Source organism: Carassius auratus, chromosome 30, assembly GCF_003368295.1.
Source record: "Carassius auratus strain Wakin chromosome 30, ASM336829v1, whole genome shotgun sequence".
In the NCBI taxonomy this organism is placed as follows: domain Eukaryota; kingdom Metazoa; phylum Chordata; class Actinopteri; order Cypriniformes; family Cyprinidae; genus Carassius; species Carassius auratus.
Genome location: NC_039272.1, coordinates 24,224,907 through 24,239,679, shown reverse-complemented (window position 1 = coordinate 24,239,679; position 14,773 = coordinate 24,224,907). Strand labels below are relative to the sequence as shown.

The following is a 14,773-nucleotide window of genomic DNA, read 5'->3' as shown; positions in this document are numbered from 1 at the left end:
AGTACAGAACAGAACATAAGCCATATGGACTTTTAACATTCAAACTTAAATAAATGTACTGCACAAACTAGGGTATATTTTAATAGTATTAAACTTTATTGTGAAATAACTCAAACATATAGCCTATTATTTTTTCTGCATTGTTCTGGGCTGCCTTTTCCAAAAACATAAATGCTTTCTTATTATAGGCTACTCTTGGGAAATGCAGCTCTATTTAAATGCACTGTCAGAAGTGAGTAAACGCTATCTGTAATTGATTGATTCTGCCTTGCAACATTTGCTTGTGTTCAGTAGGAATTTCCCTTCCACACAATTATTTGCTAATATAGGTCATTCATCCAATTTAAGGCATATTGTAGGCATTATTTTTTGTTTAATAAACAAAATCACTGGTAAATAACACCTTAGTATTGATATTTTTTATTTGAGTATCGATACTTTCGATTCTCGCATCAGTATCTATATATACTTCAGGATCGATTCGCCGATCCCTACAACACACACTAAGGCCCCTTACTTTCTTGATAGATGTAACTAAAAGTCTCAGTACATGTATGCTCTTAATAAAGCTATTAATCTAGAATATTTATTTGAACATCAACAATTCCATCTGAAATTAGGTTAAATTGTCTTTTTTTCTCTCTCTTTGAATAAGAGAATTCTGTGTATTTATAAACTTAGCAAAAAAAAAAGTCAATTCTTTTTCAACTTTTATTTCCTACAAATTTCTTAACATAAAAACAGAACACATTTTTATATTACTAATTTTATATTACTAATGCTGTTAGTTAGATGCCATTAGTCTATGTATTTTTAAGCTATGATTCTCCCACGATTTTGAAAACAAAACAACCAAACAAAATCAAATTTACTTGAATTTCAGACAAAATGTTTTATTAATGTTATAAATTAGTCTATTTACAAATATTAATTTATTTAAATTAATTAGTCTAATTATGTAAAAAAATATTTTAAAATAAATAAATGAAGACTTGTTTAGTTCTGAAATCTCGAATGAATGATTCAGACATCAAATACATTTAACAGTCACTGTTTGCCACCTACTGGCATAATGTAACATATACAATCATTATTTGCAGTGTATGATTACTTTCAAAGGCCAATTACCCATTTTGATCCCGGCTGCCACAACATCAGAGTCTATTTCTGGATCAGGGCTGTCCTTTGGGCGGTGCAACTGTTTTGAGGGGGCCCTGTGGTGAATGGATGAAATGAGGTGGACCAAAATTTATTTGTATTTAAACGGTACATACACATTTTTTAATCATACAAAAAAAAAAAAAAAGATTTGATGCAAAGAGTTTCTGAATATTTTTCAATAAATAGCCTTTTAAACTTTTCAAAAAATATGTGAATAATAGATACACAGTGTCCCATATGTGTGTGTGACAAGGCCAATGCATTAAAAACATTTCAGTCTAATCACTGTTAATGCACTGCTTTAATTGATGCAATTAATGAAGAAATGCTTTCTAATATCAGTGAGGCTATAACTAAAGTGTTTTTCAATTGAATAAATGTATTCCATTTCAAGACCAATACATAATAACTATAACTTTTGCTGAGGAACAACATTTTTATCATGCTTAGTTTACAAATAAAAAAAATAACCAGCGTAAAAGACATTTGTTTTAAGGAATAAATGTAAAGGAAGCTTGCCATAGACAACGCAGAGCTCTCAGCTTTCTTCACATTCAATTAACCTGTGACGCTGACCCGTTTTGGCGCGGTCCTGCGCTCTGATTTTACGCACAAGCGTTGATTTGATCTGTCTGTTACCACGGGCGAACATGCGCGCGCCGTGCTGTGCGCGAGGTCCACATGACGTGAAAGAGCAGGATATTCCTCCAGGACAAGTTTGAGGGTTACTTCTGCACCTGAATGCGAGCAGAGAGTGAGAACTCGAAGGGAAAGATCAGGCAGGTGTTCAGCAGCCCGAACCTCGCGAAGAATGCAACTTCTCACCTGCGCTTAAGGTAAGTCACCGGAGCCGTTGCTCTTGCGCTCGCGATTCCGTTCAACCGACAGTCTCCTGCTTCAAATCGAAAAATATTTATGAGTAATGATAAAGTGTTGAATACAGTACGGGTGGAGCATTTAGACAGGTATTTAGCGCTTATATATGTGAGTATATACAAGTACATGACAAGTGCGTCTTGATTCTACAGGACGCAGAGAATGGATTACATAAGCATTTTGTCCATTATTATTGGCCTAATCACGCTATAGATTTACACTGAGAAGATTTATAGTAAACTCTTGAATTAGCATCATTCTTATGCCCCCTGCAGAAGCTCTTTATGAACAGTTCACACACATAGAGGTGTTTGTGCCTGTGTCTTATGGTTAAATGTGGCGATTTCTATTAATATCTTTGCTCCATTTAAATAATTCCAACCCACTTGAAGTTCTTTATATCATGGGAGCATGTGGCCTATCATAAAATTAACAGACTATGATATATAAACAATATAAAATGACTATAAATATACTTATTGTCAGATATTTCTACATAGGTGTAATTAAATGATTTTCTAGATCACAGGGCTTTATTTTATTTGAATGCATTTTTTATTATTAGTTTTTTTATTAATATTATTCGAATGTTTATTTTTGTATTTTCCTCTTCTTTTTGGAACTATTTTGGAAAGATGTACGTGTGAGTTTATGTGGTGTCGAACTAAACTGCATTCACATCGAACAATAACAACATTATTTCCTTCTGCTTATAGCGAGCTGAATTGAACTTGTTTAAAATTGATAAACCTAACACAGTTATTGAACTGAACTGGGCTGTGTTTCCCAAAAGAATCGTAACCCTTAGTTGAACGCAGCCCTAAACCAACTGAGCTATGAGACTGTTGCTTTAAAGGAGAACTTGGATTTGTCTCATATATAAAGTGTTTCATGCCACTGATTCTGTTTTCCCCCCGGAATTATTGTAAAGCTGCTTCAAAATAATCTCTATTGTATAAAGCAGTATATTACTAGAGGTGGCTTGATTTCAAATTATTCAAAATCCTGTTTTTATTTGAGTTGGACTCTTGATTGGTATTTTCATCTCTATTCCTGTTTTACTTTTCTCTTTCTTAGAGGCTGCTGGCCTATGAATGGGACTGTGCTGTGGCCAACACTGCTTTCGGTACTCCAGTCAGGACTATGTGCTGCCCATGTGCAACTCTGAATGCACTGGCCAGCTGTTTGCGAGAGCAGGGAGGGTGGGGCGGCCCACCGGGGGCGAGGTGGAAACAGGGCAATGCCCCCTCCGTTCCGGATCGCGGTGCTGGGAGCTCAGGGGGTTGGCAAGACGGCCATTGTGCAGCGCTTTCTTCACGATGACTACAGTGAGGTGGCGGTGTCCAGTAAGACACGGCAGATGCATCTTTCTGCCGCAGTGCTCGATGGTCATGTTCATGACCTTCAGATCACAGATTATCCAGCCATCAGCAGCTTCCCTGTCAGCTCTCTACAGGTACAGTAACCAACATAACACAACCCTGGACAGAGTCTAATAATATGACTCTGACCTGGCCCTCTATTAGGAGAAGGTTTATAATTATTACATTTGAGGTACCCAAACGTACCCACCCATAGGGAAGGGAAATCACTAATGAGATTTCTGAGAGAAAATGACCCTGTGTGTCGCTAGAATAGCAGAAATCTGTGAAAAGTGGCATTGTTGTTGTTACAGTAGGGATCTATTTCTACATGTTCTGGCATAAAAATTACAAATTCGTTCTTTTGTTTTAATTAAGTTATGGACTTGTCTTTTTCCCTGCATGTCAGATGTGGGGCTTTGTACATGTTAGGGAGAACAACTAAGACAGTTTTACAGTGTGTGAAAAGATTGTCTACAGATATAAATATATAATATCAAATATTTCACATCAGATATTTTGACATTCACATCAGATATTCCCTGTGTATTTTTTTTTTATTTAAAACATAACTCTGTTATACCTGCGTAAAAGTCTCATCTTCACCTTCAGTATTGTTTCGGAACAGTGGAAATAAAATTCACTGCACAATGTCACACTTTTAAATGAAGTGTAACTGCTATCAAATGAGAATTCTTAATTTTTAGCTGATTCTGATATGCAGTCTTTGACACTTATGTAAACTGTTCTTTTTTTTTTAAAGCCATAAAAACATGCAATGCAATGAATTGCTTCATTAAATCATATATCCACGCAAAACGATCATTTTATAAAAATTGAATGGTTCATGCATAATCTCTGAGATATTCACTCCTATAAGATATTCAGATGTAGCAACAGTGTCAGAGGGTGGAAGAGCTTTGTGAAGGGCCAATTAAGCAGAAGGTTTTCAGTATTTTGATATGGCCTTTAGTTTTGTAGAATGGTTTATAATGAACCAGTAGCTTGAGAGCACATGGTTCTGTGTAAGACTTGTGATTTCAGACAGCTCGAAAAGATAAAAGAGCCACTTGAGCAGCGAGGCCTTTTGTCTCAGCTCACTTTTCTTTCTCAGTGCTGTCATAATGATTCAGTGCTTTAATTAGTGACAATGGAAAGAGACGATTCTTTCACAAGTTTACATCTCTAATTGCATTCCCAACTGGAGCTTCCTGTCAGAGAAAGAGAAGTTAGCTTTGGTTATCATTAACTAAGTGATTTAGACAACTGTTTTTTTTTTGCTTAAATTGCTAAAGCTAGCACTTCTCCTCAAACCATGTCCATTATAACCACAGTAACAGATTTGATCTGAAAAAGCACCTTCTACTAAAACATATCATTTGTTTGTAAATTGCTGAATGTGCCTTCAGTGTGCCCTCTTTCTTCACATCCTATCTTTGTCTCATGTATCTTCACATGGCCGATATACACAAATAGCTGGGGAGAATAAGAATAGGGTGCTCATCCTCTATCCTGTTTTTACATGTGTTACCTGTTTTACACTCCTATCTCTTCGAGTTTTAACATATTTCCACAAGCAAATCAGTTGTAATCTAGCACATATGAATCAGTTCAGGTTTAAAGGTTCTGAATGAATCATCTGCACATGAGTAATTTGATAATGTCGTGAATGCTTAGTGTTATTAGTTGACACTTGTATTTACTCTGTAACCTATTCTAATTTTAACAGTTTATTGAAGCTTTAGACACCACATTAAAAGTATATGAATTTGTTTTTGGGTATCATATCTGATAAATCAGGCTTTTTATATTATTGATATAGGATAATATGGAGCTCCTACTTGAGAAGGGAAAAAAACAACTCAATTTTATTCATGCTGATATTTCTATGAAATTGTGAAATCTTGCAATGTAAAATAATGTGAAATTTAGTACATTTGGTAAACAGAACTTTATAGCAGTCTACTTAAATAAAATGCATATAAATACCCAATAATATGTTGTTGTAATAAGATGATATTTAAATGCTTAGTTCTATGATCAAAGCTCTGTAGTTGTTTATTAAAATGTATAATGCAATAAAACACAAGATGATTGAGAGAAGCCTGATGTATTATATTTGATATTTAAATTTTAACATGTTCTCTAAACGAAAAATGTGTTTGGATTATCAAGTTGCTTTAGTCTAAATAAGTTGATTAAGTAGATTTAGTAGTGGATTTAATTATGTTAATGAACTATATGAATATGAAATAGACAACAGAAGGCATGTAGTACGTTGTGTATAACAGGTTTGATCATGTTGATAGAGGACTTAGATATTTGTGTATGAAATTCAATACAGTAGGCTAATGTTAACTGAAGTTTGGATTTGTTTCACATGATGGCTCTGTGTCTGTGCAGGAATGGTCCGATGTTTGCTGTCGAGGCATTCGGAGCGCTCATGTCTACGTTCTGGTTTATGACATCTGCTGTTTCGACAGCTTTGAGTATGTCAAGACCATGCGGCAGCAGATCTTAGAGACCAGGTACGTGATGCAAATACAGCCTCATTTTATTCCTTCACACGCACTTTATCTTTTTCTTCAATGTTTGATGCTTGCTGTAATTACACTCAAAAGGCGAGACCCTTCTGTAATCATGGGCTGCCAGCACACTGGGTCATGTCTTCATCATTTGGATCCAAATCAACAGAAATGCCTTCCCTTCTCCTCTGCTGATTGCAAAGGGCATGTAATGTCATCATCAAAAGCCAATTCAAAAGCCTCAGAGACTTTTTGCTTTGTACCAGAGTAGGTTTGATGATGATGATGATGATGATGATGGTGCTTAATTGTGCCTGTTTTGTCTGTGTTTTAAAGTGTGTTTGATATCTTTTTGATATCATTCACTTAAACATCATTAAAACAAGCTAAATGTTTTATAACATATTATATTGCCACAAACTCTAAATTATTATTGCACAGCTCTATTTAGCAAATGAGATACTATAACTGTATCTGCATACATACAGCACACTGAAATAAAGTGATATAGCAATTCGCAACTGCCTGATATATATTTTTTTAATTTATCACAAAATGCAACTCTATTTCCACCCAGGTCTTTATATAAGGTTGTATTTCTAAGTACATTCAACTTTATCAACATTCTTTGTATAGATATGATGCTTGATTGGTTGTATCACCGCAATATAATTTAATATAATATGACTTTATATATATTTTTGGATATTTTTTAAATAACAGGTCAAATAAAAAAATATATATATCTAAGGTGTATGAATTTGAATTGCTAAAGAGAGAACAAATTGGTTTGCAGAGAGAGGATGGGATCCGAGGTGCTCTGTGTATCAGAGTAATACAGTGACAGTGACAGTGATGCTTCATCATTATTTAAATTCAGCTCAGTCACCGATTGGCTTAAACGGTCAGTGTGGGCGTCCACTCAGAGACAGATTGATCGTAATCAATGGCGTCAGCTGTCATGCTTCGCTTGCGTCAAGGCCTGAGCTGTGAGGCAGGCGCTTCCGGTGACAAACATTCATGTTTTATTGATCCAGGCAGAACACAATTAAGTCACCTTGGCCCGACACTGCCTCACAGCTTCTACCGTACAATACACAGAGGATGGGCTGCTTCGTTTCACTGATCTGATCTGCTAATACCCAGCAGAAGTGAGTGCACGGGCTGCCAATCACTCCTGATAAGACAGACCCTGTTAGTGTGAGGAATTAAAAGAATGACAGTTAATTCATCTTTGGTGAAACACTGGGAAGTTTTGTATTGAGCTCTGTTAATGTTTCTTATGGGTCCATGTACAATAGTTTTCCAAAATGTACAGTAACTGACAGCATTTTAAAGCATTGTAGGCATGTTATAATGACCTTGAAGTCTGTTTCAAAAGTTGGGCAGCAAAATTTAGTTTTTTTTTTAATTCAAATCTTTTCCTCTTACATCTGGTATCAACAAGGCATTCTCGCCCACATTACTGCTACTAACTACATTTTCATTTAGCCATTTAGCAGACGCTTTTATCCAAAGCTACTTACAAATGAGGACATTGGAAGTAATCAAAATCAACAAAAGAGCAATGATATGCAAGTGTTATAACAACTCTCAGTTAGCTTCTTGTAGTTATACAAGAATTTGCCAATTATTTATTTCCTTTTTTTATAAGGCTGAGAAAAAGTTGACTTGTGGCTTTTACAGAGGCACATATCATCACTTAACAATCACAATAAATGTGTCTTGAAAGGTTTATAAGTAATTGCTATTATTTTCTCTATAAAGAAAATGTTTTATATATATATATATATATATATATGTATATATTGTGTGTATGTGTGTTCATAATCATTGTGGTGCTGCTGTGATTAATGTGTTGTGGCTGTACAGCTTCACTGGAGGAGCATTATTCAGTGTGTGGTGTTTCTGCTTATGTAGAGCATCTCTCATTAGATGCCTATGGGATTCTGTTAAGGTTAGGACATAGACAGGCGGTTTTGAAACAAACCCTTTGAGTTTGTAAGTCCCCAGCGCCAGTTAATGTTATAGTCCTTGCCTTTCAGTCAGAACATGTCCGTGAAGGCTGGATTGATGTATGCTGCACAGCAATCCAGACAGACACAGTCAAACCAGCTATTTTAATGACTAAATGAATGAATCAAAGAATAGACTGAGTTAGTGAATGAAGGAAGAATGAATGCAGTAATAAATTAATTCTGTTGCAGAGGGACTCTGCTGTGTTTGAGGATGAATTGAGTGTGTCAGAGATCAGAGAACAGAGATGTCTGTAACAGACAATGACTGATGGACAATGCTGGTGGTTCCTGTCAATTCAAGACCCAGAGTCGCTCGGTGACTGACAGCATGAGGTCTAGAGAGGTTTGGGGCTAATTGTGTTTACGGTCCAGTCTTCTTATCAGTACACGGACACACATCAGACACATTTTCTGAGGTCAGCTTTGAATGAAGTTCTGTTATGAATCCACATCCATGGAAACCCAGAGCTGTAGCTGTTGGTTCGCAGTTTTTTTTCCATACAATAGATCTATATTTAGCTTTCCTGCCCAGTTTATATCAGTCCAGTGCAGCTCTGTGGAAAGCCTCTGTGAAGTGAAACAATTGGAAATCTATTTGTCTTTTTTCCGAGCTGTCAGAAGCAGAGGTCATCTCAAACGGAGATAAGTGAGGAGACATGAGCTGCTCTCTGTTGGAGACAGGACGAGAGGCTGATAGAGCGGCCCAGCTCCCTGTACAAATGACGGCTTCACTTCCTGACAGCTTGTCACCGGAGCAGTCTGCACACGCAATACGTGCAGGAGGTTGCTTATAGTCACCCATGAGCTAAAGATCCTGTCTCAGACCAGTTTCCCTGTAATTGGCATGCCATTTAATAAGTTCAATTTGACTGGCCTATTTGGGAGGGTTGTATTTCAACACTGAACCAATGGTTTTCATATGAATGTAAGATTTAGTTTACGTTTATTTGTAATTTTAATTTATGTAATTTAAGCAATATCGCTGATATTCAGGTTATATTAATTTTCAGACAAAATGTATCCGGTTAAATTACTCAATAAAGCCTTCTGTAGCATATCTGATACAAAAATTTATCAACATAATCAAAACTTAGTCAAAACATGCCTTCTGTCATCTGATAGATAATTTATAATTTTTAAAGTAAAATGCCTCAGTGTCATTCTAAAAATGTCCACCCTCAGGTTGTAGTACTCATGTCTTTTTGCTGTGAAATCTGGTTTTCATGAAGTAAATATAAGAATTACTTTTTAAATTGTTCACAAACTTTTACTGGATTGAATCAACTTAGGTTTACTTGATTGTCCAAACATGTTTTCTTTTATTATTATTGTCCAAGCTTTTTTTTTTTTTGCTAAGTTGAGAAATATTTATTTGTGCATCTCTCGATCATTGCAAGCTATCATACAGTATATAATTTCATCGTACCTTTTGGCCAAGTAAATCGAAGTTGGTATCAACTACATCATATTTTTGCTCAGTTTGGTACATTGAATAAAATTGAAGTGTTTTTTTCCCTCCTCAATTGTGTGCTCCATATTCTCCTTTATCTAGGTTATATGACCTATACAAGCCTGATATGTCAAATATGATACTCAATAAAAACCCATATGCAAACTTTTTTTTTAAGATTTTTGTTTTATATTTTGTCTAAAGTTTCAAAATCCAGTTCTATTTCAAAATATTACATTTTAACATATCCCAGGCTTCTCCACCAGTGGAAAAAGTCCCATAAGGATCTAAATACATATATACATAAATAAATACAGTGTGCAACAGTAGTATATACCAAATAACATAGCAAATGTCAATGTTTATTAATCTTTTTTGAAAAACAATGTACAATCTTTATTATATATCCAAATGATGGCTGTACATTTAGAATATAATGGAGATGTGTTTGGATTATAAGAAGACATACAGGTGCTCAGTAAAATCTAATGTAATCATTCAAAATATCTATTTTAAAAACTTTATTCACCCCAAAATGTAAATTCTATCATCATTTACTCTTTCTAATGTCATTCCTGACCTGCATGACTTTATTTCTTCTGCCCATGCTATGAAAGTTGTTGTTTGGACTATAGTGTTTCTTTAATGCTTTCTTCTTTCTTTTATCATCTTGATAAAAAAAAAAAAAGAACTAAAGAAAATCTTATTATGACACAAGTGTGAGCAAATGATGACTGATGAATTTCTGTGCTGTTTCTGTGCATTCAGCGCATTCCCTTTTTCACGGAACCAAGATGCTGTTCCCATGCACAATGACATCAAAATATTATATGTAATACTGTATGCACAGGCAAATGCACAGATGTATACTGTACACATAAAGTTGCATAAATATCTGAAATTGAGCTCAAAGGGCTGTGGATGTGATTTAATAATTTCTGCATCTCTAGTCAGCTGAAAATGAATGTAGTTTTCAATGGACAAGTCGTTTAATGTAAAGCCATCAAAGGGCTAGTTGTGTCCTTCTATCATTTACACCTTTCAAAGCCCATTAACAAATATTGTAATATTTCAGTGTTGTGATGCAAGATCATCGCTTTCATCTGTGAAGTAACCACAGAGAAAACCATTTGCCAATTTCTTTTCATACAAGCATATAATATAGATTAAAAAATACTATAAAAAATATATATGCCATGATATGCCACTTTATTCTGGAAGCATCCAGAAAAGATGGATGCAAAGAAAGCTTCATACAACACTGATACAGAGGTTGATGGATTTGGCCCAGACCACATCAATTGTATCAGTCTGTTGAAATTGCAATTGATTCTCTTGATGAAGACATCCACTTGATCAGATGCTTTACAGACACAAAAAACATACAATCACAGCAGGACCTTTATCAAATATGCTATATTAAAATACCTATTTGAGGTTATTAGAACCACATTTTATGACCTGGAAAAACAGATAATGTAGTAAAATCTGTGTTGCCAAAATGAGAAACCCTTAGTTTGTTGTCTTTTTCAAATGAAACATTTTATTTTGGATGTCCGTAAAAGAATGCTGTTGCAGAAAGACCTAGAGACATGTCTGTTATATTTTCCATTTCTCTTTTTATGCGGTTGTTAGTATTAGTATAGTATTATATCAGATACATTTCTTATTATTAGCCGATACATGGCTGAAATTCAAATATAATGCTATTTTTTAGTACATAATACTGTCATTTTAAATGTTGCACATAAATTTAAACAGAAAATGATTATGGAGCTACTGTATGAATTTGGATATTAATTTTGATCTTGGCTAAAGATTAAGCAGTGCAATAAAATTATTAGCGTTTTTAAAGATTGAGATTACTGCAGTGATAATCTAACAATAAATGTAAAGATTGGTTGGAATGAGCATGAACAAAATATCCAAAATGGTCTAAATAAAAAAAATATTAAACAAAATGGTAACATTATATTGTGCATCCCTAGTTTTTTTTATTAAATTCCTCTAGGGAACAAAAACATTTTATCGTTAACCCTTCATTTGTGTGTTAATCTTCTAATGTCAAATAGTGAACTAACAATTCTAAGACTTTTTTTTTTCAAACAATCAGAAACACAGAAATACGTAAGGATGACCTGAAATACAATATGAATGTTGAATTCACTTTTAAATGTAGTTCTCACAAAAATGTAAATTCTGTTATCATTATCATTCCAGAGGCTAGCATATTCTTTCAGTTGTTTTCAATAGGAGCGCTGTGTTTTTAATTAGAGAAAATTAAAATGAAAAGGAAGTGACGGTGCAATTCAAGAGAGAACATTTCATTATTTTCCATTACTGCCCAACTAAAGATTTAGACCTTTTTATGTGATGGTCATACATATAAGCTAATAGGGTTGTCCGTGTTTCAGAATTTGTTGTGGGTGTATGGAATGGCCTGGATGAGTGTGAGATTTCCCGGCCTGAAATTTTGTACCAGTCCACCCCTTGGTTAATATTTCTTGTCTCCGAGTATTCATGTCTGTACCAGATGGGATTACCCCTAAACTACTACAAATACTGATATGAAAAATAATGCTTACAATATTTAATTCACAATGTGTCTGCCACATTTATTCTGCCTAAATTCGGTATCATAGTAACCAAAGTGTCTCACAGCAATGCATTTTCAGCAGACCGCCTGGCATTTTCATCTGGCTTTAAAACGCTTTAGTGAACACGTGGCCTAACTCACTTTCATGTTCCAGACACATATGACTTTCTTTATTCCATAGTCAGTGCTCAACAAAACCATCATTCATCGATATATCTTTTTTTATTGTCATTTTGGTTCCATTAACAAACCTGTTACATCCATAACAAGTTACTGAAAGTTGTTTCTCTGTGGTGTCTGTGGAATATAATTAGATTTGAGCGCGCTTTATATTTAGAATTGTTTTGCTTTTTATGTTTACAGCATGTGTGTATCTTTCCACAGAGTCATGGGCTCTGGAGAGACGCCCATTCTGATTGTCGGCAACAAGCGTGATCTGCAGCGAGGTCGCGTCATCCCTCGACACAGCGTATCTGACTTAGTCCGAAAGAGCTGGAAGTGTGGATATGTGGAGTGCTCTGCCAAGTTCAACTGGCACATTTTACTGTTGTTCGGAGAGGCTCTCCGCAGCGTGGGTTGTGCCCGCTGCAAGCACGTCCATGCCACCATCCGTTTCCAGCGGGCGCTCAGGAGAGAGAGATGTGTCCTAATGTGAGGTTCATGGCTGTGGACACTCTATTATTGTGTGGGCCGCTGGAAGAGCTGTGATAACCCTCATGCCAAGGAATTTAACATTTGGGATTCTAACTATGGACTGACAGATGTGGTCTTATAACAAGAAGTCCCTGTTGCTTCATTACTTAAGCCTTCAAACTGATGTCTCCGCTTTTGGCCTGAAAGAACACAACCAACATCCCTGCCTCTTATCTTAGAAATCCAAACTGCCAAAAGGCTAGAGGAAGACAACTAAATTCAGCTTTAATGTTACATTAATACACTTGCTTACATTCAGGCCAGGACAGCACATAGACATACGCTCTTATGTGCTTATGAGCTTAAGGATCTTCCAGTTCCTGCAAGCAGAAGTGTTTCCCAGCTCAGGTGCCATATGCAGGCACTGATTCTGCAATACACCACACAGCACAAATTACACACAGAATCTATGTTCTATGGATACTACTGTGTTTTAAATGAACAGTTCACTGACAAATGGCATAATTTACTCACCTCTGTGTTGTTGCAAACTCGTCTGTCTGTCATTTGTGGAACACAAACTTTACCATGTAGTAACATACAATAGTGAGTTTTCAAGCTTCAAAAGGGATGCAAAACAGTTATCCATACTGCTCCAATACCATACAATAGCTTTATATAGGAATTTAATGGGATTTCACCCAAAATCTTCCTCTTTAGTGAACTGGAGGAGGGGACCGTGATAACCCTCTGCTGGGATCAGGAGTCGATCTGAGTTAAACTCGAACCAGGGGCCTCAATAAAATAAAATGTTGCATAGAAACTGTCCTACATTTGATCATACGATCATTTCTCAAATGTGCACACGTGTGATTCAGGGAATGAATGTCAAACAAAAAAACATGCATACGCTTCTCTTTCAGATGTTACTTTTATAAATCGCAAGTGATCGTGAAATTGTGCACAGCTGAATGCGTTCAGATTTCAGATTGTAAACGCAGCCTAATTAATGCCATTAACATGATAACATAATTATAACATAATAAGCAGCAGTCTACATCCAAATCCTTTACTTGAGAATGAACAGCGACAAGAATTTCTAACGTTTCTTCTCAGACACTGAAAAATTCATATATCTGCTTGGACACTGACTTGGTAATAATCACTTTTCCACAGACCGTTTTCATAGGTCTGAAAGTTGGTGTTGATTTTAAAATAAACATCTGAAAACAGTTTTGTGAATCAGATCAACCTATTCATTGAAAAGATCTAATAAAGGTTCATTCATAATTTAGACAATATTACTTCTAAGAGCTTGGGCTTTTTCAGTGAATAACTTGAGTTTCAGTCTGTTTGTGAAACAAAGCTCTCGAATGGCTTCATAAGGCTTGCAATATAGTGCAGTATTATTTTTAGATTAGTATAATATTTATTAATTTTTAGAATTAGCTTTTTTTATTTTTTAGTGTTTATTTTATTTGTTATTTTTATTAGTCATTATATATATGTATATGCACGTATGCATGCATACTAATATATATAAATAGCTTCTGCTGTATATAGATTTATTTTATTTATTTTTTATTTTTTATCTATAATTTTGATTTAATTTTTATTCTAGTTTTGGGTTTAGTACTTCAAAATAAACTTGTTTCAGTTTGTTTCTAATATTCATATTTTATTTCAGCTCTATTTCAGTTACTGAAAACAAAATAATCTAATAGTTCTTGTTTTAGTTTACACTGCTTTTGCATCCCTTTTGATTGCAAATGCATGGAATAGTGACTAGAAAATAAACATTCTTTTAAAACATCATGAGGATGAGTAAATGATGACCGATTTTGAACTATTCCTTTAGGGTATGACTTGATACTGTGTCTTATCCCAAAGTAATTTTTGCCAAGATATTGCCAAGAATATGTCTGACATATTCAATCATAAAGGAAAGAGGGAAATATCATTTCAATGTAAATGTATTCTAAATGTATGCTCTTACATAGTGAAAGCCACTTTGTCAAGCAGAGGCTTGGACGATGTTTGTGTGCGACAAGAAACAAACTAAAAATATTCCCTGCTTTAATAATTTAACTCACCACATCTCTGGTGCACATACAGACCAGCTTCTGCTACACACCCCTCGTCCGATCAGATAT

The 14,773-nt window shown here is 35.1% G+C and overlaps 1 protein-coding gene across 2 annotated transcripts; it reads left to right on the top strand.

The window, feature by feature from the left end:
• The first annotated feature begins 1,506 nt into the window (after positions 1–1,506).
• On the top strand, positions 1,507–12,960 carry LOC113049743 (ras-like protein family member 10B). Of its 2 annotated transcripts, none has more exons than XM_026212352.1 (4): positions 1,507–1,997; positions 3,115–3,493; positions 5,802–5,926; positions 6,020–6,456. In XM_026212352.1, the coding sequence occupies exons 2-4, from the start codon at positions 3,206–3,208 to the stop codon at positions 6,192–6,194; spliced, it is 588 nt and encodes a 195-aa protein (XP_026068137.1). In that variant the 5' UTR covers positions 1,507–1,997; positions 3,115–3,205; the 3' UTR covers positions 6,195–6,456. The 2 variants fall into 2 exon arrangements, with proteins under 2 accessions (XP_026068137.1, XP_026068136.1); XM_026212351.1 differs by lacking the exon at positions 6,020–6,456 and adding an exon at positions 12,372–12,960 and having other exon boundaries at positions 1,524–1,997.
• The last annotated feature ends 1,813 nt before the right edge of the window (positions 12,961–14,773 follow it).

Bases quoted from the DNA above. Each gene is read 5' to 3' on its own strand.
- LOC113049743 (XM_026212351.1), top strand. From the start codon at position 3,206: ATGCACTGGCCAGCTGTTTGCGAGAGCAGGGAGGGTGGGGCGGCCCAC. The intron at 3,494-5,801 runs GTACAGTAACCA...GTGTCTGTGCAG, and splicing joins TCCCTGTCAGCTCTCTACAG to GAATGGTCCGATGTTTGCTG. The intron at 5,927-12,371 runs GTACGTGATGCA...ATCTTTCCACAG, and splicing joins CAGCAGATCTTAGAGACCAG to AGTCATGGGCTCTGGAGAGA.